This window comes from Vicia villosa, linkage group LG1 (assembly GCF_029867415.1).
Source record: "Vicia villosa cultivar HV-30 ecotype Madison, WI linkage group LG1, Vvil1.0, whole genome shotgun sequence".
NCBI classification, from domain to species: Eukaryota; Viridiplantae; Streptophyta; class Magnoliopsida; order Fabales; family Fabaceae; genus Vicia; species Vicia villosa.
In genome coordinates, this window is record NC_081180.1 from 70,674,640 (window position 1) to 70,699,531 (window position 24,892).

General features: G+C 36.7%; 1 protein-coding gene across 1 annotated transcript; it reads left to right on the forward strand.

The window, feature by feature from the left end:
- Positions 1 to 442: 442 nt before the first annotated feature.
- Positions 443 to 3,871, forward strand: LOC131645143 (alpha-L-arabinofuranosidase 1-like; the record flags this gene model as incomplete). The annotated part of the gene is made up of 14 exons (XM_058915806.1): positions 443 to 524; positions 698 to 906; positions 996 to 1,117; positions 1,233 to 1,386; positions 1,498 to 1,567; positions 1,785 to 1,930; positions 2,009 to 2,107; positions 2,214 to 2,477; positions 2,598 to 2,669; positions 2,801 to 2,904; positions 3,001 to 3,057; positions 3,154 to 3,349; positions 3,441 to 3,584; positions 3,776 to 3,871. Coding segments are annotated over 14 exons (1,815 nt in total), but the record flags the coding sequence as incomplete, so codon positions are not given.
- Between the last annotated feature and the right edge of the window lie 21,021 nt (positions 3,872 to 24,892).

The window sequence follows — 24,892 nt, forward strand, 5'->3', positions numbered from 1 at the left end:
AAGGTAATGCTGGTTAAAAATTAAAATCTAAATCAAATTTAGGAATATTTGTAACAATTTAATTTAAAAATAGTAAACATCCAAATTATGGATTATGTTGTTAACAACTCATAATCCTTATCAACATCTTCAATTTATAGATTGTTCTTCCTTTATAAATATGAGTGAAATGATTAATCAAAATATATTATAAATTTACAATGTCTTTCTCAAGTTCTTTCACTTCTTTTATTTTCTCTTTAGGTGTTTTTTTTGTCATTTCTAAATGCCACTATGATGTTAATGCTAGCCAAATCACATCAAAACTAGTGATTGATGCTAGTTCTGGGAAGCTTATTCCAGATACATTTTTTGGAGCATTTTTTGAAGTAAATTATGGTTTCTTATGTTTTAATAACTAGGAAGATTACATATAAAGTACTATTGTTTTGTTATCTTATAATACATTGATGTAATATATATTTTTCAGGAGATTAATCATGCAGGAGCTGGAGGATTGTGGGCAGAACTTGTGAATAATAGAGGTATATATTGTCACTGGATACAATTTATCTTTGAGTTTATTTTTCTAACAAGATACAAATTTCATATATTAACTTTAAAAATTTATGTTACTAATTTTATTTCAATTTTAATATTTGTTTCAGCCGTTAGATTTGTTTCACTATTTTATATCTTTTATAAATTATTGTTTCAGGTTTTGAAGCTGAAGGTTCCATTAATGGGACCTCAAATATTTATCCATGGACAATTATTGGAGAAAATCAATCATCCATTATTGTATCTACAGAACGTTCTTCTTGTTTTGAGCGTAATAAAATTGCATTACGTATGGATGTTCTTTGTCATAGAAAATCTTGTCCACATGGTGGTGTTGGTATTTCCAATCCAGGTTTTTGGGGAATGGTGAGTATCAATTACTACAACATTTCATTTATCATATGAAAAAAATTAAATGTATTTATAATATTTTTTTCAATGTTTTATATAAACAGAATATTGAGGAAGGGAAGAAATATAAAGTAGTGTTCTATGTAAGATCACTTGGTCCAATTAATTTACAAGTTTCATTTGTTGGATCTGATAATGGTATCAAATTAGCGTCAACCAAAATAAGGTTATATATAATTCTATTTCTTTAATTTATTTTTTGAAACAACATCTTGTTCATTATGTTATTATTATCAAACTAAAATAAACCAATTATTGAGTTAATAATGAATGATTATCAGATCTTCTGGAGTCAATGTTACAAAGTGGAGTAAAATGGAAACAATTCTTGAAGCTAAAAGTACTAATCACAATTCAAATCTACAAATAACAACAACCAAAAAAGGAGTATTATGGTTAGATCAGGTCTCAGCCATGCCTTTAGATACATATAAGGTATACTATGCATAAAATTATATTTATATTATTTATTTATTCATTTTAGATTATTTTTAAAAAAAAATCTCTTTTATAAGAATTTATCTCATTAATCATTATTGGACACAGGGTCATGGTTTTCGAAATGACCTTTTTCAAATGGTGGCAGATTTAAAGCCAAAAACTTTTAGATTTCCAGGTATGATACAATATTATTGAATTGTAATCATTTTGAATAGTAATTTCTTTAATGGAAAATTTTGATTCATATTAATCTTTTTGGTATGATACAATATTATTGAATTGTAATCATTTTGAATAGTAATTTCTTTAATGGAAAATTTTGATTCATATCAATTTTTTTTTTTTTGAGATTTCACTAAGTGACAAAATTATAATATATTTTGTTTTCACAGGTGGTTGTTATGTTGAAGGAAATTATCTAAAAAATGCATTTAGAAGGAAAGATACAGTTGGAGCATGGGAAGAGAGACCTGGCCACTATAACGATATGTGGAAGTATTGGACCGATGATGGATTTGGTTATTTTGAAGGGCTTCAAGTAATTTTTCTTTTTAAATATTAAATAATTTTCTTTTCAAATTAAAAAAATATTAATTATTTTTTGTTTATTAAACAGTTATCAGAGGATCTTGGTGCATATCCAATATGGGTGTTTAATAATGGTATTAGTCATCATGATGAAATTAATACGTCTGCAATTTCACCATTTGTACAAGTATAATTTTCTTAATATTATTTTTTTATTATCTAAATGGTATTCGTAATTTTAATTAATTGATTTATTTATTGTTATTTATACTTTATTTATCATTAATTTATAGGAAGCTCTAGACGGTATTGAGTTTGCTATAGGTTCCCCTAAATCACAATGGGGTTCTCTTAGAGCTTCCATGGGACATCCAAAGCCATTTGATTTGAGATATGTTGGAGTTGGAAATGAAGATTGTGGTAAATATAACTATCAAGGAAATTACCTCGAGTTCTATAAAGCTATAAAACATAGATATCCTGATATTCAGATTATCTCAAATTGTGATGGTTCTCAATATCCATTAAATCATCCCGCGGATCTTTACGATTTTCATGTAATAATATTGTTGATTTAATTATTAATTTATTTTTTAATTATTTTTTATAATTATTACATTTGAATTTAGGTTGAGTAACTTACATGTTATTATTGTTAATACTTTTTCAATTATTAGATTTATACAAATTCTAAGGACATGTTTTCCCAATATACAAAGTTCGATAAAGCACCACGATCTGGTCCAAAGGTTTGATTATTAAATGTATTTATTCATTTATTTTAAAAATAATGAATTAAATTTTTTTAGAAGGATGACTAAACATTTAAAATTTTCTTGATATAGAAATTTTTTTCATGATTTATAATTGTATTTTATAGGCATATGTTAGTGAGTATGCTGTTTGGAGGGAAGATGCAGGTAATGGAAGCCTTTATGCAGCTGTGGCTGAAGCTGCATTTCTTATTGGACTTGAAAAAAATAGGTTAGGTTTTATTATATATAACATTTTTCATGATATTTAATTAATCAAGTTTGTGTTTTTTGAGCTAAATTTTAATCATTTTTCAATTTTCTACAGTGATGTCGTCAGCATGGTTGCCTATGCACCCCTCTTTGTAAACACAAATGACAAATAGTAATTTTCTAATTTCTTATTATTTAGTTTTATTTATCATTTATATATGTAAGGAAATAGATGATTTATTTAATTTATTTTCTATATATCAAACAGTTGGACACCAGATGCAATTGTATTCAACTCTTATCAAAATTATGGAACTCCAAGTTATTGGCTCCAACAATTTTTTATTGATTCTAATGGAGCAACCTTTCTTAATTCAACTCTCAACAATTCTTCTAGCTCGATTGTTGCCTCTGCGATTCAGTATAATAATTCTCAAGATGGAAAGAATTATCTAAAAGTCAAGGTAAAATAACACAAATTTTTATCAAGAATAAATGCTAATTTAAAGTATTTTATTATTGATTTGTTAACTTTGCAACTATTGACTTGTGCAGGTAGTAAATTTTGGAAACTCAGTTGAAATTTTAGAGATTTTAATAAATAATTTAAAAACAAATGTGCAACGATCTGGTTCATCAAAAGTGATGCTTACATCCTTGAATAAAATGGATGAAAATTCTTTCTTGGAACCAACAAAGGTGCACTTTATTTTTTTTAACACATTATGTAATTTGTCATATGTATATATTGTGATTTTTTAAATGAACTTATTTATGTTTTAATTTAAATTTTTAATTTGATAAGCTATTTTAATTTAAGGTTAATCAACATTGATTAAATAAAAATATTTTGCTAATACATAATTTTGTTTCATTTTTTATATGGACAGATTGTGCCCAAAAGAACTTCACTTGAAAATGCAAGCAACGACATGAATGTTGAACTTGCTCCCTATTCAATTACATCATTTGACTTATTAATTTAAAACACTATGGTGGAGTGTTTTTAGAAGGAATAGATGGAAGAAATGTATATATTTCTATTTCTATTAAATAAAGTATTTCTCGGTTTATCATCCATATGCACTGTATATATTTCTATTTGTTTTCATTCTTGAATTTTAATATCAAAATATTGTTTATCGTATAAATACGGTGAACTGTATTTTTTAAATTATTTTCTAAATAATATATATATATATATATATATATATATATATAAATTATTTTTCAAAATTATTTTGTAACACAAATATAAAATGTACCATTAACTAATTTCATCACTGCATTAACTACAAAATGTAGGTTGATAACCATGAAGGATAGAAAAACACTTAGAAAGGGGGGGATTGAATAAGTGTGACTTAAAATCTTGAGCGATAAAAATAAAATGCACAATTATTTTTATCCTGGTTCGCTGTTAACGAAGCTACTCCAGTCCACCCCCGCAGAGATGATTTACCTCAACTGAGGATTTAATCCACTAATCGCACGGATTACAATGGTTTTCCACTTAGCCGCAACTAAGTCTTCCAGAGTCTTCTGATCACAACCTGATCACTCCAGGAACAACTGCTTAGTTCACTCCTAAGACTTTTCTAGAGTCTACTGATCAACACGATCACTCTAGGCTTAGTTCACTCCTAAGACTTTCTGCTCAGCCAACTGCCAAGACTTCCTGCTCAGCCAACTGCCAAGACTTCCTGCTCAGCTAACTGCTAAGACTTCCTAGAGTATACTGATCAACTGATCACTCTAGTTCCTTACAACTTAATGTAATCTATTCAAGAGTTTACAAATGCTTCTTAAAAGCGATAATCACAACTGTGATATTTCTCTTACAATTTAAGCTTAATCTCACTAAGATATTACAACAGCAATGTAGTGAGCTTTGATGAAGATGAAGATTCTGAGTTTAGATTTGAACAGCGTTTCAGCAAGTTAATTTGAATTGTATTGGTGCGAAATCGTTAACCTTGCTTCTCATCAGAACTTCATATTTATAGGCGTTGAGAAGATGACCGTTGAATGCATTTAATGCTTTGCGTGTTCCGTACAGCTTTGCATTTAATGTTATACGCTTTTGTCAACTACCTCGAGCCTTGTTCACGCTGTGTCTACTGACGTAGCCTTTAGTAGCTTTAACGTTCCTTTTGTCAGTCAGCGTAGTCTGCCACGTGTACTTCCTTCTGATCTGATGTTTGTGAATACGACGTTTGAATATCATCAGAGTCAAACAGCTTGGTGCACAGCATCTTCTGATCTTCTGACCTTGAAGTGCTTCTGAGCGTGATACCATCTTCTGATCTTCAGTGCTTCTGATCTCATGTTCTTCTGATGCTTCCATAGACCCATGTTCTGATTCTGCTTCGACCATCTTCTGATGTCTTGCCAGACCATGTTCTGATGTTGCATGCTGAACCATTTGAGACACATCTTCTGAGCGCTGAATTATGCGTACTCTTTATATATATTTCCTGAAAGGGAAATTGCATTGGATTAGAGTACCATATTATCTTAAGCAAAATTCATATTATTGTTATCATCAAAACTAAGATAATTGATAAGAACAAATCTTGTTCTAACAATCTCCCCCTTTTTGATGATGACAAAAACATATATAAATGATATGAATTTGCGATCAGAAAGAGTAGACGACAAAAGACAAATTACACAGCTATAGCATAAGCATATGAATATGTCTCCCCCTGAGATTAACAATCTCCCCCTGAGATAAATAATCTCCCCCTGAAATAAATACTCGAAGAACTTTAATAAAAGACTTCCCTGATTATTTCGGTAGAGACGATCATATGAGCTTCTGCCTTCAGAGAATCCATAGCTTCTGACTTCTGCTTCCGTTGGACAGCTTCAGAACTTGAATTTCTTTGATCTTCAGAACATTCACAGCTTCTGACTTCTGCTTCCATTCAGGACAGCTTCAGAACTTGAATTTCTTTGATCTTCAGAACATTCACAGCTTCTGACTTCTGCTTCCATTCAGGACAGCTTCAGAACTTGAATTTCTGGATCTTTTAGAACATTCACATCTTCTGATTTCTGCTTCCCTCGGATAGCTTCAGAACTTTGAATGTCTACTAACATCACTTCATGCTAGATTTGTATCAGAACATTGTTGAATGTACCAGAGCATCATCTGAGCATCTCTACATCCTGAAATGTTACAGAACAAAAACTAAACGACAAAAGTCAGCATGAACGAGTTAGAACATAAAATGTATATTCAAATACATGATATGTATCAGAGCCAAATGTATCAGAGCATTTTAGGCTAAAAACATGTATCAGAGCAAATAATGTATCAGAGCCATAACATTATGTGTATCAGGGCAAATAGAATTTTGTCAGAACAGGATAGACAATGATATTCAAATTCTATTATCAGTGCTTCTGATTCATTCTTCTTTCTTGCTTCTGATCTCTGAAGCTTGACAGCACTCAGCTTGCTTCAGTTTCAATGGTTTTGCTTCTAGTGTTTGCTTTGACGATTCACTTCACTTCTTTGTACCTGCAAAACACTTAAACCATATAGAACTTGCAGTTCTTGTTAGTGAATGTGTGGGAGCCTTTACCCAGCAACTGATAGATTTAATCAAATCATTTATCATTTATCTTTCTCCCCCTTTTTGTCATAACATCAAAAAGTATATATCAAAAGATTCAGATGTATAAAACGACAAAAGAAAACATTTACTGGAATGTAAAACACAAGGAAACTTTTTCATTGAATAATCAAAGTTTTACAAGACAGGAATGCAGGAAAACAGATGCAACAAGGAAAGGAGACTACAAAGACTAAAAGACTAAGATCCTAGCCTACGCAAAATCCGCGCCAGAACAGCATGAATCCCGTCAGTGCTTGCAGCTTGCCTTGTCATGAAGGAACGAAACTCAGCATTGGCTGCTTCTTGCGCATCCAAACGAGAAGCCAGCATATCTTGATTCTGATGAAGAGTTTCCAAGGTCTCCATCAGAGCTGAGGTTTCACCCGAAGAAGAAGCACCAGTATTTCTGCCCAGAGGGACAGCAATCTCAGCAGAGTGATCTTCTGGAAGATCTTCAGCTTGTGCATCTCCCATTTCCTCATCTGAGTCTGACTCAGAAAGAGCCTTAGTATATTCTGGTTCAGGCAGCTCAGAAGTTCCATCTTCCAAGGCTTGAAGAATAGCTGCGAGGTTTGTTGGAGGAGTAGGACCAGCAACTTCAGCACGATAAACCACTACTGGAAAGACCATGTGAGGTGCATTCTCAGAAGGGTTCATTCTGAACCAGTTGAACAGCCACTGAAAATCTCCAGTCAGCACAGGAAACCAGAGCACAGAAGACCGGGGTTTCCACACCACGATATCTCTGCAGAGATTTTCTTCTTCCAACTCATCTGCAGGTATCTTCTCTTCAAGAACTCTTCTGTTCCTGATGAGACAGTGATGGCTGCTCTCACCAACTTCCAACCGAAGACCACGAACACCAGGAGCTTCAGACATAATCCTTCTCTGAGTGTCTGTAGCCTTCTCCAGAAAATCCTGACGAAAGGTATTCCAGAGGTTGTTTGTAGCATACTCATCCAGATGATTAAGGTGAGCAGCACCAAGAATCTCCAACCAGCCACTTACATCAGCATGTAAGAGCTCCAGATATGTTTGAGTGGTAGGGGTTGGAGGGTTGACAGTGATCCTTGAGTCGGGAAGAACAACACTATAGGGATTAGGTGTTCTGGTGGGAAAAGGGTATGAGAGGGATGAAGAAATATCTGAGGGAAGGGTTAAAGGAGAGGAGATATCAGATGGTGAAGAAGGTGGTTCCGAGAGGATGAATGAGGAGGAAGAGGTGGTGGAGGTCTTTGAAGAGGGAGGTGATTGACGAGAATCGTCAAGGGGTTGATATATTTTGAGAGGGTCATAGGAGATCCTAACTCTTTTAGGTTTGGTTTCAGGTTCAGCAGATGCCTTTCTCTTTTGTTTCTTATCATTGTCTTGATATCCAGAGCCTGACGATGGATTCATGATGAACTTTCAGATAATGGAAATAGCTAGGGTTTATGATATGAAAAGAGAGAGATGAAAAAAGAAACCGAATGCAGAGAGGGAGAAATATGAGAGGGAAAAGAAACGTTTGAAGAGTATAAAAAGAAAACTGAAAAGAGAGTAAATGATGAAAAGCATTTAATGTTACGTGACGTGAGGAGAGATAATAATGACAAAAGACGTGATTTGCACAGTTACCTAAGAAGACGTCCCCTCAACTGCACGCACGCTTGTCCAGGAATAGTGAACACGTGTTTACCATCTGGATAGTCAGTTACAGCTGTTTTGCTTTGAAGAGAGATTCTGAATCAACTTAGACACTGAAACGTTAGTAATAACTGAATCACAATTTCTAATTTATTTCTATCAGAACTTCTTAAAAAATTTCATATCAAAGGATACTCATACGTAAGAATTTCTCATCTTCTCATTCTGAGCTTGTTTCTGAAGACCCATTTTGTACCAATTATGTTGAATCCATCTGGTCTAGGAACAAGATCCCAAACATCATTCCTTGTAAACTGATTTAGTTCTTCTTGCATAGCAATTATCCAGTCTGGATCTTCTAGAGCATGATCAACAGAAGTTGGCTCGATCAACGATACAAGACCTAATTGACAGTCTGCATTGTTCCTAAGGAATGCTCTTGTTCTGATTGGATCATCCTTCTTTCCAAGAATGACATCTTCTGAATGACCAGAGATGAGTCTGGATGATCTTCTGACAGATGGTTCTTCAGAAATACTTAGATCCTCCAGAGAAGCTGTTACTTGATCTTCAGATTCTTTGCTTCTGAGGAGCTCTGCTTCTGATGCGTTGCTTCTTGGCTCAACAACTTCTGATATGTCAATATCACAACCTGCAAAATTATCAACTTGCTTTGGTTTTTCAGAACCAAGCTTATCATCAAACCTGATATTGATTGATTCTTCTACAACCAATGTTTCAGTATTGTATACCCTGTAGCCTTTTGAGCGTTCAGAATATCCAAGAAGGAAACACTTTTGAGCTTTGGAATCAAACTTACCAAGATGATCTTTAGTGTTCAGAATAAAGCATACACATCCAAAAGGATGGAAATATGAAATGTTGGGCTTTCTATTCTTCCACAATTCATAGGGAGTCTTATTTAGAATAGGTCTGATAGAGATTCTATTCTGAATATAACATGCAGTGTTTATTGCTTCTGCCCAGAAATGCTTAGCCATATTGGTTTCATTGATCATGGTTCTGGCCATTTCTTGAAGAGTCCTATTCTTTCGTTCTACAACCCCATTTTGCTGTGGAGTTCTAGGACAAGAGAAATCATGGGCAATACCATTTTTTTTTGAAGAATTCTTCAAAGGATTTGTTCTCAAATTCACCACCATGATCACTTCTGACCTTTATGATTTTACACTCTTTTTCAGATTGAATCTGAATGCAGAAATCAAAGAACACTGAATGAGTCTCATCCTTGTGTTTTAAGAATTTTACCCATGTCCAGCGGCTATAATCATCTACGATGACTAATCCATATTTCTTTCCTCTGACAGATGCTGTTTTGACTGGTCCAAACAGATCAATGTGCAAGAGTTCTAATGGCCTTGAGGTAGAAACAACATTCTTAGACTTGAATGCAGGTTTGGAGAACTTGCCCTTCTGATCTCCTCCGAACTTGACTTCTCCTCCAGACTTAAGCACCAGGTCTTGGAACATAGACCTTCTTCCTGTCATGTGTCGCGAGCATCCAGAGTCCAGGTACCATGACATGTTGTGCTTTGTCCTTCTTGCAGCCAAGGATATCTGCAATGGGAATAATCTTATCCTTAGGTACCCACATCTTTTTGGGTCCTTTCTTGTTAGATTTTCTCAAGTTCTGATTGAACTTGGGTTTAACATTGTAAGCAATAGGAGGAACAGCATGATAATTCTTAATGTGAGTTTCATGATATTTCCTAGGTTGTGTCACATGCTTCTTAGTGTGTGTACTGTGAAAACTTTGTGCATGTGAAGTGTGCCTAATATCATGTGAGTGGCCATACTTGAACTGATCATACAATGGCTTGTATGTAATTTTCATTTCATCAACAGGTTCAAGTTTGTATGGGGTTTCACCCTCATAACCAATGCCAACTCTTTTGTTTCCAGACACAGCATATATCATAGAAGCTAGCTGACTTCTGCCAATACTTCTAGATAGGAACTTCCTGAAACTTAAATCATATTCTTTCAGAATATGGTTCAGACTGGGAGTGGATTTTTCTGAATCAGAAGGAGATCCAACATTATTGGATAATTTTAAAAGTTTTTCCTTTAATTCAGAATTCTCCAACTCAAGCTTCTTTGTTTCAAATTCAAATTGCTTTTTCAGCTTTTTGTATTTGAGACTGATCTGAGACTTGAGTTCCAGAAGTTCAGTTAGACCGGAAACTAACTCATCTCTAGTAAGTTCAGAAAATACCTCTTCAGAATCTGATTCTGATGTAGATTCTGATCCGTCATCTTCTGTCGCCATCAGCGCACAGTTGGCCTGCTCATCTTCTGAATCATCTTCTGACTCATCCCAGGTTGCCATAAGACCTTTCTTCTTATGAAACTTTTTCTTGGGACTTTCCTTCTGAAGATTTGGACATTCATTCTTGTAGTGTCCAGGCTCATTGCATTCATAGCACATGACCTTCTTCTTGTCAAATCTTCTTTCATCAGAAGATTCTCCACGTTCAAATTTCCTTGAACTTCTGAAGCCTCTGAACTTCCTTTGCTTGGTCTTCCAGAGTTGATTTAGCCTTCTGGAAATCATGGACAGTTCATCTTCTTCTTCAGATTCTGATTCTTCAGGATCTTCTTCTCTAGCCTGAAAAGCGTTAGTGCATTTCTTGATATTAGATTTTAATGCAATAGACTTACCTTTCTTTTGAGGCTCATTTGCGTCCAGCTCAATCTCATGGCTTCTCAAGGCACTGATAAGCTCTTCCAGAGAAACTTCATTCAGATTCTTCGCAATCTTGAATGCAGTCACCATCGGACCCCATCTTCTGGGTAAGCTTCTGATGATCTTCTTTACATGATCAGCCTTGGTGTATCCTTTGTCAAGAACTCTCAATCCAGCAGTCAGAGTTTGAAATCTCGAAAACATCTTTTCAATGTCTTCATCATCCTCCATCTTGAAGGCTTCATACTTCTGGATTAAGGCAAGAGCTTTTGTCTCCTTGACTTGAGCATTTCCTTCATGAGTCATTTTCAAGGACTCATATATGTCATAGGCCGTTTCCCTGTTAGATATCTTCTCATACTCAGCATGAGAGATAGCATTCAGCAAAACAGTTCTACATTTATGATGATTCCTGAAAAGCTTCTTTTGGTCATCATTCATTTCTTGCCTTGACAGCTTCACGCCTCTGGCATTTACTGGATGTTTGTAACCATCCATCAGAAGATCCCATAGATCACCATCTAGACCCAGAAAGTAACTCTCCAGTTTATCTTTCCAGTATTCAAAGTTTTCACCATCAAATACCGGCGGTCTAGTATAACCATTGTTACCGTTGTATTGCTCAGCAGAGCCAGATGTAGATGCAGGTGTAGGTATAGTCCTTTCACTTTCATCAACCATCTTTTAAATGAAGCGTTTTTCTCTTCCTGAATCTTTTCTAAACACGGTTAAGTGCTTGCACCTTAGAACCGGCGCTCTGATGCCAATTGAAGGATAGAAAAACACTTAGAAAGGGGGGGATTGAATAAGTGTGACTTAAAATCTTGAGCGATAAAAATAAAATGCACAATTATTTTTATCCTGGTTCGCTGTTAACGAAGCTACTCCAGTCCACCCCCGCAGAGATGATTTACCTCAACTGAGGATTTAATCCACTAATCGCACGGATTACAATGGTTTTCCACTTAGCCGCAACTAAGTCTTCCAGAGTCTTCTGATCACAACCTGATCACTCCAGGAACAACTGCTTAGTTCACTCCTAAGACTTTTCTAGAGTCTACTGATCAACACGATCACTCTAGGCTTAGTTCACTCCTAAGACTTTCTGCTCAGCCAACTGCCAAGACTTCCTGCTCAGCCAACTGCCAAGACTTCCTGCTCAGCTAACTGCTAAGACTTCCTAGAGTATACTGATCAACTGATCACTCTAGTTCCTTACAACTTAATGTAATCTATTCAAGAGTTTACAAATGCTTCTTAAAAGCGATAATCACAACTGTGATATTTCTCTTACAATTTAAGCTTAATCTCACTAAGATATTACAACAGCAATGTAGTGAGCTTTGATGAAGATGAAGATTCTGAGTTTAGATTTGAACAGCGTTTCAGCAAGTTAATTTGAATTGTATTGGTGCGAAATCGTTAACCTTGCTTCTCATCAGAACTTCATATTTATAGGCGTTGAGAAGATGACCGTTGAATGCATTTAATGCTTTGCGTGTTCCGTACAGCTTTGCATTTAATGTTATACGCTTTTGTCAACTACCTCGAGCCTTGTTCACGCTGTGTCTACTGACGTAGCCTTTAGTAGCTTTAACGTTCCTTTTGTCAGTCAGCGTAGTCTGCCACGTGTACTTCCTTCTGATCTGATGTTTGTGAATACGACGTTTGAATATCATCAGAGTCAAACAGCTTGGTGCACAGCATCTTCTGATCTTCTGACCTTGAAGTGCTTCTGAGCGTGATACCATCTTCTGATCTTCAGTGCTTCTGATCTCATGTTCTTCTGATGCTTCCATAGACCCATGTTCTGATTCTGCTTCGACCATCTTCTGATGTCTTGCCAGACCATGTTCTGATGTTGCATGCTGAACCATTTGAGACACATCTTCTGAGCGCTGAATTATGCGTACTCTTTATATATATTTCCTGAAAGGGAAATTGCATTGGATTAGAGTACCATATTATCTTAAGCAAAATTCATATTATTGTTATCATCAAAACTAAGATAATTGATAAGAACAAATCTTGTTCTAACAAACCACCTCTATGTCATTAACGAATAAAAAACATAATATTAACCATTTTTATATATATTAAATTATATAATATCTTGACCAATCTTTACACTCTATTAACCAAATTTATTTTATTACTTAAGACGTTTTTATATTTAAATATTCATTAACAAAAACTAATCAATCTTATACATATCACTAATCATTGTTAATTTACTATGTAAGAGTTTGTTTTTTAATTTCTTGACACTCGATAACCCAGTTATAATCTATATTAATCAATTTTATAACACTCAATTAACCAATTTTGCTTTCCTTGTTTTTAATGTCAAAACACATTGACTAAATTATATATTGTTACTAATCAAATTTTTACACATCATGAACCATAGTTATAATCTATATTTAATTACTTAAGACGTTTTTATATTTAAATACTCATTAACCAAATTATGATATGTATTAATCAATCTTATACTTATCACTAATCATAGTTAATTTACTATGTAAGAGTTTATTTTTAATTTCTTGACACTCAATAACCCAGTTATAATCTATATTAATCAATTTTATAACACTTAATTAACAAATTTTGCTTTCCTTGTTTTTAATGTCAAAACACATTGAATAAATTATATGTTGTTACTAATCAAATTTTTACACATCATGAATCATAGTTATTTTTGAAGAGAGAGAAAAATGTAACACCTCAATTCTACCCAAGCTGTTAGATACAAATATCAGAGTATAAAAGTTAAATTCATATAAACAATTAGGGTATTGCACTTAAGGAACCACCTCACCAAAAATAACATTCTCGCAAAAGATGCGTAACACAAATAATCAAAGAGGAAAGATTCTCTTAAACACTTGACAGTATTCATATGTATATATATATATATATATATATATATATCGGTAAACAGAATATCCACAGTATTCCTCCAAAATACAATATATGATAAGGTATCCAAAATATCAAATATACTTCAAAAGGATCCTATAAGCATCATCTACAAAATAAGTGTTCAATCCCCCCTAAGTGTTACGTATCACGAGCGGACGACACCAAAACGGACGACTACTAAAAGAGCACCTACACTTGCGGATCACCTGCACATTACCCACGAGTAGGTAACATTAAAGCAGAAGGGTGATAATATAATTTATAATGAAAAAGTATGATAAATATAGTAATGCCAACAAGTATCATCAAGAATCATACAACAAGGTAATCCACTAAGTCAACCACAATCAATGTATGAACAATGCAATAAGTGAGTGAGAACATAATGGTAAAGACAGATAGTGATGAATGAGACTCGACTATGCATATGCATGTGGTACCCAAATCCGGAGTAAACTCCTCATTGTCATTATGACAAATACACCTTGCCGAGAATTATGCTGGGACTTCATTCCACTCAGGAAAGTACATCGTTGTCGAGCAATAAGCTACGACAAACCGTCATCGAGCATTTACTCCCCACTGAAGATCTCTTGCCACTCAAGCTAATGTACCGTTACCGAGCATTAAGCTCCCACTGGTAACCAATGCCACACGAGCCACCTGTTAACAGCATTCCGCCATTAACGTATTGAAATGTTATGCTGTGCACACAAACAACTCGGTTCACCAAATTGAGCAGGACTGCACTCCGAGGGAAAATTAGCACAAAGTTTTATTCCAACAGTTAGTCTAAATGTGCGTTAAATCTGTCCAAAACGATAATTTAACGCCAGGGTTAATTTTCCTAAATAGTCTATCTAATTATATATCCAACGTTATAAGGTTCGCGTTAAACGGTTAAACGAGTCGGAAGTTAGGTATTTTCGAAGTTGGAAATCTTTCTCCTTCAGACTCAATGGTAACCATGTCATATTATACATGTTAGAATATCAATTTTTTACCATAAATCATTGGCATAAAACAATTCTCTTACTTCACTATATAATAGAGCATTGGAAGAGCTTTCCCACACTTCCAACAGCGCCTAATTCCGAGTTACGGAACTCAAGTTACGCTATTTTCAAATTCTGCATTTTTTTCCAACTCAATCTCAGGAAATCGATTTCCAATATGGGGGAATCGATTTCCTGCATGCAGAATGCCTAGAAACCCCATTTTCTAATAGCATACAAACATCATACATACACATTATATAGTAGAAGTAGCATGTATATCTACATTATCACAACATGCATCATGAATTTCTCATATCAAAACCCCATTTTTCCCAATTCATGCAATCCCCATTAAAACCCCAAGTCTCTAACTAGAGACTCATCTTGAAAGAGATAAAGATGGAGCTGGACAACAAAAAGATGATGATAAGGTCAAGATTGTGACAGATTGTGGTGCATGCAAGAGCTTGATGAAAGCTTTGTGGAGCTTCCTTATTCCTTTCCCCTTTCATCCATGTTTTCCTCTTCTTTCCTCAACAAACCAGAATTTTGTTTTCTTCCCAATTAGAAATGTCAACACTAATAAACCTTAGTTGACTTAGTTAAGAGGTGAAAGGTCCATGATACCCCTAATTCCTTTATTTAGTTAATTTCCCAATTATGCTAAATAATAGTATTTCTAGTAATTGCCCAATAATAATCTTAACCATATTATTTAGTGATAACTATTATGTGACAATTATAACGAAAACCCCCTTTTTTTAATTATCCGTTTATAACCATCTTTCTAACGAAAACCCCCTCTTTTTAATTACCTAATTTCGCACATAATTTTATTATTAAATTATAATCCTCGTGGAGTCGATATTTTTATTATTACTTGGACATTATCGGTACACCCCCTCTTAGGTTGCACTATGTAGTTACAGATGGTTATATTTCCTAGGCTCCTGTCTATCTCTTCTAGTGATCCTCATAGTTCTCAGAGTGTTAGTTTTTATATCTCTCCCGGATTATGTATTTAACTTTTGCTTTGGTTTGTTTGTCTTGGACTTTTTGTATACTACTTGAGCTATCTTTTAGCTTGATTTATAGCTTTAAACTTGTTGAACCCTTTATAGATATTTGCACTTGTAGAGTTGCATTTTCAACAAAAAAAAAATCTCGTGGCTATAATTCACAGAATTATGTAAGAATGGTTGTTGCATGAAGACTGTAATACCCCGTATTAATTAAATGCTCTAATGTATTAACTGACACTGAGGTTTTATCAATTGATACGATAGAGATACTTTTGGACATTAAGTTAGTAGTGTTAACTTAAAGATATTTTTCCTTATATCCTTTCCTTTTGTTTTCTTCTTCATTCTTCACCAAAAAGAGAAAGTTAGAGAGAAGAAGTAGAGAGAAGGAAGAGCAAAGGAGAAAGAGGAGAAAAGCTTGGATCTTCACCATTTCTTCGCCGAATCAACTCATCTTCGACATCAACGACTCTTAATCGAGGTGGGTTCTAGTTAGAAACTTATAACTTTGATTGTGGATGAGAAATCGTAAGTTTTGATTTAGGGATTTTATAGAGGAAATCTAGGTTTTGGATCGAATTCATCTATGATTATGAATAAGTGTTTACAATCCATAAATATATCATCTATAGGTTGTATCTATGCCTTATTATGATCTGGAACAGGTGTGAAAGGATTTAGATGGTTTTTGAACCATGGATCTGTGTATGAGGCAGAGCTGAGAACTGAGTTCTCGCGCGCTTCGCGGCGCGAACGGGGCTGCGCGGCGCGAACTATGCAGGTTTTAGGGGTTCTGCTTCTGCCTTCAGCACGCGGCGCGTACTGGGTGTCGCGGCGCGAACAGTTGGAAATCTTTAGAGCTTTGCTTCTGCCATAGGGTTCGCGGCGCGTAGATTAGTTAGCGGCGCGAACAGTGTTAGAAATTATAGTGGTTTGCTTCTGCCATAGGGTTCGCGGCGCGACCTAGTTGTTGCGCGGCGCGAACTGAAGCTTCCTTAACCAATTTTTTCTTAACTTAATGGAAATTGTTTCAAGCATAACTTTTGAACCATAACTCTGTTTTAATCACCGTTCGAAGTGATAGGAAGCTAGAAGCGTGTACTTTCTAGTAGTATAGGTTTTGGGAACAAAGGGAGAATTATTTAATCGAGAATCGGGAATGGCTTGAGTACTTGGGTTGGTTTTCGTTCGAATTCTTGAGAACGTTATGCTTTTAGTATGATGCTTGTGTACTCTATAATTGTTACTGAGTTCTATTGCAGGTGGATTAGTATACCTTGTTATATGTGTTTATATCAAGAGGGTTAAATAACTACATTGTTATGTGAATAAAGCATAAGTGAGGAAAACTAGGAATTGTTAGGTTGTGTAGCTTAACAAAGAAACCTAGGATGAAACATTATATGGACATACGTGTTGGAATCTTATGAGGAAAGGCTAACAGGCCTAGTGGTTTGCGGAAGCGATCACCATTGTTGATGTATTAATCGGAACCGTAGTATTTTCTTTACTCTTTATTTTTCCTTTGAATGCTAACAGGCATTCACCGTGCAGAAAGGCACATAGTCTTGGCAGGTTTGATTCCCGCTTTTGTGTACGAATGGAACCTACGGGTAGAGACTTGTGATGGTGTACGGGCCATGTGAAGTGACGATTCATGGGGAAAGGCTCATGAGTCCGAATCCATTTCGTATGTCAAGATTTTTCCAAAGGATTCATGACTCGTGCCACCTCCTAGACGTAGAAGGGGACGGGAATATGGGGATGCCTTGGTATTGGTTTCCGATTAATAATCTTGTGTTGAGTTGTTGAACTCTAAGTATGATTCCATATAATGTTAGTGTGTGAACTCAAGGTCTAGTTCCTTGTCTTGATTTGAGAGTGATAGGCTAGAACCGTGTAAAGCCGAGAGGATCCATAGGATAGGGAACTCACTGGGATTTTATATCTCACCCCATTATATATTGATTTCAGGTACTACAGGTTCCGCGAAGGGTAAGGAGAAAGAAGTTTGATTTCCTTATTCCTTGTTCTTATTTTGGATGTGGCGAAGCTTCCGTTGTGGAATTCTTTTGAGATCATTGTTTGATCTAGTTCTTAGCTTTTTATTTTGAACATCTTGTATATATTATGCCATTGTGTAGAACTTTAGTATTTGGGCATTAATATGTATAATGTGTTGTCTAGGAACTTATTGGTATTTCAGTACCAAATACTTGGATTCATGTATACTTATATGATTTGATGCATGTATTTATATATGGGTGTTACAGTTGGTATCAGAGCAGGTCGTATCCTCGACCTAGCCATGAGATATTATAAGTGTTTCTTTCTGTCCAAGATGTGTTGTGTTCCCATGAGTTTTGTTGTGTTATGACTATGGCATTGAGCCTGATCAACTTAATCCCATTTTGATAACCTCCAGGAACATGGCGGACGGACGCAGGACTCGTGGTCGACCCCCCACACGACCTCCACAAGTGAATACACTGGATGGCGGTGCGAATGTTCCATGGCCCCAGTTCATGCAACAGATGCAACAGCAGCAGAATCAGTTCATGCTGCAGATGATGCAACAGATGAATGGCGGTCATAATGCTCCAGTGGTTGTGCCCGAAGCTGTAGGTGGGACTTATAGAGATTTCATTCGCATGAATCCTCCGGAATTTCATGGTGGATTAGATCCTATAAAGGCGCATGAGTGGGTGGCCAATGTAGAAGGAATCTTTGAGATCGTGCATTGTAGTGAAGAGGACAAGGTAGTGTTTGCTTCTCATTCGCTGAAAGGTCCAGCTATGAGGTGGTGGAAGGGTGCTTCTGCTTTGATGATTACTCAGGGAGTACCTAAGGAATGGGAGAATTTCAAGACCACTTTTATGGAGAAATACTTTCCTAGTTCACTGAGGACTAAGAAGGAGTTGGAGTTCCAGCAGTTAAGGCAGGACAATATGTCAGTAGCTACTTATGCTGAGAAGTTTGAAATTTTGGCTGCTTACTCTAGGCAGGCCGCGTATGCTCCTGATGAGGGTTGGAAGGTGGACCAGTTTCTGTTTGGTTTAAGGGCTGATATCTCCCATAGTGTGTCCCAGAGGGAGTTCACTACTTATACAGAGTTGTTGCGACAATGTTATGTGGCCGAGACTAGTTTGAAGAAAGTTCAAGCTGAGGAAGATTTGAAGAAGAAGAATCAACATGAAAGAGGAAGGCCAAGCCAACAATTTCGACCTAGGCCACAAGCTTTCAAAGGAAAGCAAGTGCAAGGTCCTCGGTCTAGTGCACCTCCGGTGTGTCGTAGTTGTGGTAAGAATCACCTTGGAAGATGTGCCTTTGAAGGGGCGAAGTGTTTCCATTGTCATCAAGAAGGGCATATGGCTAGGAATTGTCCTCAGAATAGGAATCAAGTTCAAGGAAGGGGTACTGGTAGAGTATATACCTTGGATGCTAAGAAGACCAAGGGTGATAACTCTTTGATTGCGGGTACGTGTTTCATTAATGGGCATTCTTGTTTTGTTCTATTTGATTGTGGAGCAACACACTCTTTTGTGTCATTACAATGTATGAAGCGACTTGGGTTGCAAGCTACTCCTTTATTTCCTCCTATGGCGGTTACTACTGCTATGGATGAGATGGTAGAGACACCGTTGGTGTGTGAGAATTGTGTGTTATCTGTGGGTGGTAGGAATTTCCAGATTGATCTTGTTTGCTTACCACTTAAGAAGGTAGACGTTGTATTGGGAATGGATTGGCTTTCTGCTAATTCGGTGTTCATTGGGTGTGAGGAGAAGTTAATCATTATTCCAACTGAAGAAGCTACTCCGAAGGATGTGTTGACTACTATACTAGAAGGTACGGTAGGTATGATTAATTTCTTGTTTGAGAAAGAGAAGTCTGTTCTGTTGGTTCTCACTAAGGAGACGGGTGACAAGTTAGAGGTTTCACAAATTGCTGTCGTTAGAGAATTTTCCGATGTTTTTCCCGAGGATGTCACTTCTCTTCCTCCGGAAAGGGAAGTGGAATTCTCTATTGACCTGGTACCGGGAACGGCTCCTATATCCGTTTCTCCGTATCGGATGGCACCACTTGAATTAAGAGAATTGAAGGGGCAATTGGAAGAACTGATGGCTAAACATTTTGTGCGACCTAGTGTCTCACCGTGGGGAGCTCCAGTGTTGTTAGTAAAGAAGAAGGATGGTGGGATGAGACTATGTATTGATTATCGTCGGTTGAATAAGGCCACCATCAAGAACAAATACCCTTTGCCTAGGATAAACGACTTGTTAGATCAATTGAAAGGAGCCTGTGTGTTCTCGAAGATTGATTTGCGGTCAGGTTATCACCAAATCCGTGTGAAGAGCTCAGATGTGCCCAAGACTGCATTTAGAACCCGTTATGGTCATTACGAATTCTTGGTGATGCCTTTCGGTGTTACGAATGCTCCAGCTGTTTTCATGGATTATATGAATCGGTTATTTCAGCCTTACTTGGATCAATTTGTGGTAGTCTTTATCGATGACATTCTTATTTATTCTCGTACTCCACAAGAGCACGAAGAACACCTGAGGATTGTTCTGTCGGTACTGCAAGAAAATCAATTGTTTGCTAAGTTAAGTAAGTGTGAGTTTTGGATGACAGAAGTAAGATTTCTTGGTCATGTTATATCTCAAGGAGGTGTGGCAGTGGACCCGACAAAAATTGAAGCGGTAATTAATTGGGAGAGACCGAGCAATGTCTCAGAAGTCCGAAGTTTCTTGGGCTTAGCCGGCTACTACAGAAGATTTATAAAGGGGTTTTCTCAATTGGCCTTACCAATGACTAGACTTACTCGGAAGGAGTGTTCTTATGATTGGGATTCGGGGTGTGAACAGAGTTTCATGGGCTTGAAGGAAAGATTGACGACTGCTCCTGTTTTGATCGTTCCTGACCCAAATAAGTCCTATGAAGTATTTTGCGATGCTTCCAAGAAAGGATTAGGAGGGGTTTTGATGCAGGATGGTCAGGTGGTAGCATACACATCTCGACAGTTAAAGGTTCACGAAGAGAATTATCCAACTCATGATTTAGAATTGGCTGCAGTTGTTTTTACCCTAAAGGTGTGGCGTCATTACTTGTATGGAGTTCATTTTGAAATGTTCAGCGACCACAAGAGTTTAAAGTACCTATTCGACCAGAAGGAGTTGAATATGCGTCAGAGGCGGTGGATGGAATACTTAAAGGATTATGATTTTGACTTGAAGTATCATCCAGGCAAAGCAAATAAAGTGGCGGATGCTTTGAGTCGGAAGGTGTTAAAGAGGGCCGAATTAATGATGTCAGAGTATGCATTATTGGAGAAATTTCGAGATCTCAACCTTCAATTTGTTTGGACCCAAAATGGAGTATTGATGGGAAACTTGAATGTTAATTCTACTTTGAGAAACGACATCCAACAAGCACAAGCGTCTGATACTAAGTTACAAGAGGTGTTGGTTCAACCAGGTTTTACTCGAGCTACAGATGGGGTGATTATGTTTAATCAGAGGATTTGTGTTCCGGATGATGCGTTATTGAAAAGAAGGATTTTGGATGAAGCTCACAAGGGTGCTTTCACGATACATCCGGGTTCTTCAAAAATGTACCAAGATTTAAAAGGGGATTATTGGTGGTCCGGAATGAAAAGAGATGTCGCAGTGTACGTATCAGAGTGTGCGGTGTGCCAACAGGTAAAGATTGAACATCAAAGGCCGGGTGGATTGTTACAACCACTAGAGATTCCAATATGGAAGTGGGATAGTATTTCAATGGATTTTGCGGTTAGTTTACCTCGTACTCAAGGTGGATATGATTCTATTTGGGTGATTGTAGATCGGTTGACGAAATCTGCACATTTCTTAGCCGTGAAGACTACTTACAAGGCAAGTCATCTTGCACGGTTGTTTATCGCAGAGTTTGTGAAGTTGCACGGTGTACCCTCTAGTATCGTGTCGGATAGAGATCCAAAGTTTACTTCAAGGTTTTGGAGAGCCTTCCAGCAAGCGATGGGATCTAAATTATGTTTGAGCACGTCGAACCACCCTCAAACGGATGGTCAAACGGAACGGACGATACAAACCTTGGAGGATATGTTAAGAGCGTGTGTGCTTGAAAGTAGAGGAAATTGGAAGGAGCTTTTACCATTGATTGAATTTGCTTACAATAACAGTTATCATGCGAGTATCGGTATGGCACCTTATGAGGCATTATATGGGAGAAAATGTAGAACACCGTTGTGTTGGTCAGAAATTGGTGATGATAGAATTTTGGGACCCGAAATTATTCAAGAGACCACGGACAAGATTAGAATGATTCGTGAGAAGGTTAAACAAGCACAGGATCGTCAGAAGAGTTATGCGGATAACCGCAGGAGGCCTTTGGAGTTTATGGAAGGTGACCATGTATTTTTGAAAGTTACTCCGAGGTTGAGGTTGAAAGGACCGTTTAAGTCAAGGAAGTTAAGTCCGAGATACGTGGGACCGTATGAGGTTCTAGAGAGGATTGGTGAAGTAGCTTACCGTTTAGCCTTACCACCTTCTCTATCAGAAATGCATGATGTTTTCCACGTGTCTCAACTGAGGAAGTTTATTCCCGATCCTCTCCAGCCGGTGTTACCAAATGCAATTGAGATAGAATCAGATTTGACTTTTGAACCCTTACCGAGCCGTATCGTAGGAAGGGAGACTAAAGTGTTACGCAACAAGGAGATTCCTCTTGTCAAGGTTCAGTGGGATGTGACGCATCCGGGCGATGCTACATGGGAACTTGAATCGGAAATGCGGGTTGCTTACCCTCACCTTTTCAGGTAATTCTTAAATTCGAGGACGAATTTCTATTTAAGTGGGGGAGGATGTAATACCCCGTATTAATTAAATGCTCTAATGTATTAACTGACACTGAGGTTTTATCAATTGATACGATAGAGATACTTTTGGACATTAAGTTAGTAGTGTTAACTTAAAGATATTTTTCCTTATATCCTTTCCTTTTGTTTTCTTCTTCATTCTTCACCAAAAAGAGAAAGTTAGAGAGAAGAAGTAGAGAGAAGGAAGAGCAAAGGAGAAAGAGGAGAAAAGCTTGGATCTTCACCATTTCTTCGCCGAATCAACTCATCTTCGACATCAACGACTCTTAATCGAGGTGGGTTCTAGTTAGAAACTTATAACTTTGATTGTGGATGAGAAATCATAAGTTTTGATTTAGGGATTTTATAGAGGAAATCTAGGTTTTGGATCGAATTCATCTATGATTATGAATAAGTGTTTACAATCCATAAATATATCATCTATAGGTTGTATCTATGCCTTATTATGATCTGGAACAGGTGTGAAAGGATTTAGATGGTTTTTGAACCATGGATCTGTGTATGAGGCAGAGCTGAGAACTGAGTTCTCGCGCGCTTCGCGGCGCGAACGGGGCTGCGCGGCGCGAACTATGCAGGTTTTAGGGGTTCTGCTTCTGCCTTCAGCACGCGGCGCGTACTGGGTGTCGCGGCGCGAACAGTTGGAAATCTTTAGAGCTTTGCTTCTGCCATAGGGTTCGCGGCGCGTAGATTAGTTAGCGGCGCGAACAGTGTTAGAAATTATAGTGGTTTGCTTCTGCCATAGGGTTCGCGGCGCGACCTAGTTGTTGCGCGGCGCGAACTGAAGCTTCCTTAACCAATTTTTTCTTAACTTAATGGAAATTGTTTCAAGCATAACTTTTGAACCATAACTCTGTTTTAATCACCGTTCGAAGTGATAGGAAGCTAGAAGCGTGTACTTTCTAGTAGTATAGGTTTTGGGAACAAAGGGAGAATTATTTAATCGAGAATCGGGAATGGCTTGAGTACTTGGGTTGGTTTTCGTTCGAATTCTTGAGAACGTTATGCTTTTAGTATGATGCTTGTGTACTCTATAATTGTTACTGAGTTCTATTGCAGGTGGATTAGTATACCTTGTTATATGTGTTTATATCAAGAGGGTTAAATAACTACATTGTTATGTGAATAAAGCATAAGTGAGGAAAACTAGGAATTGTTAGGTTGTGTAGCTTAACAAAGAAACCTAGGATGAAACATTATATGGACATACGTGTTGGAATCTTATGAGGAAAGGCTAACAGGCCTAGTGGTTTGCGGAAGCGATCACCATTGTTGATGTATTAATCGGAACCGTAGTATTTTCTTTACTCTTTATTTTTCCTTTGAATGCTAACAGGCATTCACCGTGCAGAAAGGCACATAGTCTTGGCAGGTTTGATTCCCGCTTTTGTGTACGAATGGAACCTACGGGTAGAGACTTGTGATGGTGTACGGGCCATGTGAAGTGACGATTCATGGGGAAAGGCTCATGAGTCCGAATCCATTTCGTATGTCAAGATTTTTCCAAAGGATTCATGACTCGTGCCACCTCCTAGACGTAGAAGGGGACGGGAATATGGGGATGCCTTGGTATTGGTTTCCGATTAATAATCTTGTGTTGAGTTGTTGAACTCTAAGTATGATTCCATATAATGTTAGTGTGTGAACTCAAGGTCTAGTTCCTTGTCTTGATTTGAGAGTGATAGGCTAGAACCGTGTAAAGCCGAGAGGATCCATAGGATAGGGAACTCACTGGGATTTTATATCTCACCCCATTATATATTGATTTCAGGTACTACAGGTTCCGCGAAGGGTAAGGAGAAAGAAGTTTGATTTCCTTATTCCTTGTTCTTATTTTGGATGTGGCGAAGCTTCCGTTGTGGAATTCTTTTGAGATCATTGTTTGATCTAGTTCTTAGCTTTTTATTTTGAACATCTTGTATATATTATGCCATTGTGTAGAACTTTAGTATTTGGGCATTAATATGTATAATGTGTTGTCTAGGAACTTATTGGTATTTCAGTACCAAATACTTGGATTCATGTATACTTATATGATTTGATGCATGTATTTATATATGGGTGTTACAAAGACAGTGAAATGTTCTTGAAAACCCTAAAAAGTGGACCTTATATTGAACACTTAGCTAACAAGTATGCCAAAAACAGCCAAACAACGTGAAAACTTTAGTTATTTCTCCTTTCGTTAGTTGTAACTATTAGCCTAAATGTGTATATGTTTTATACTTTTTC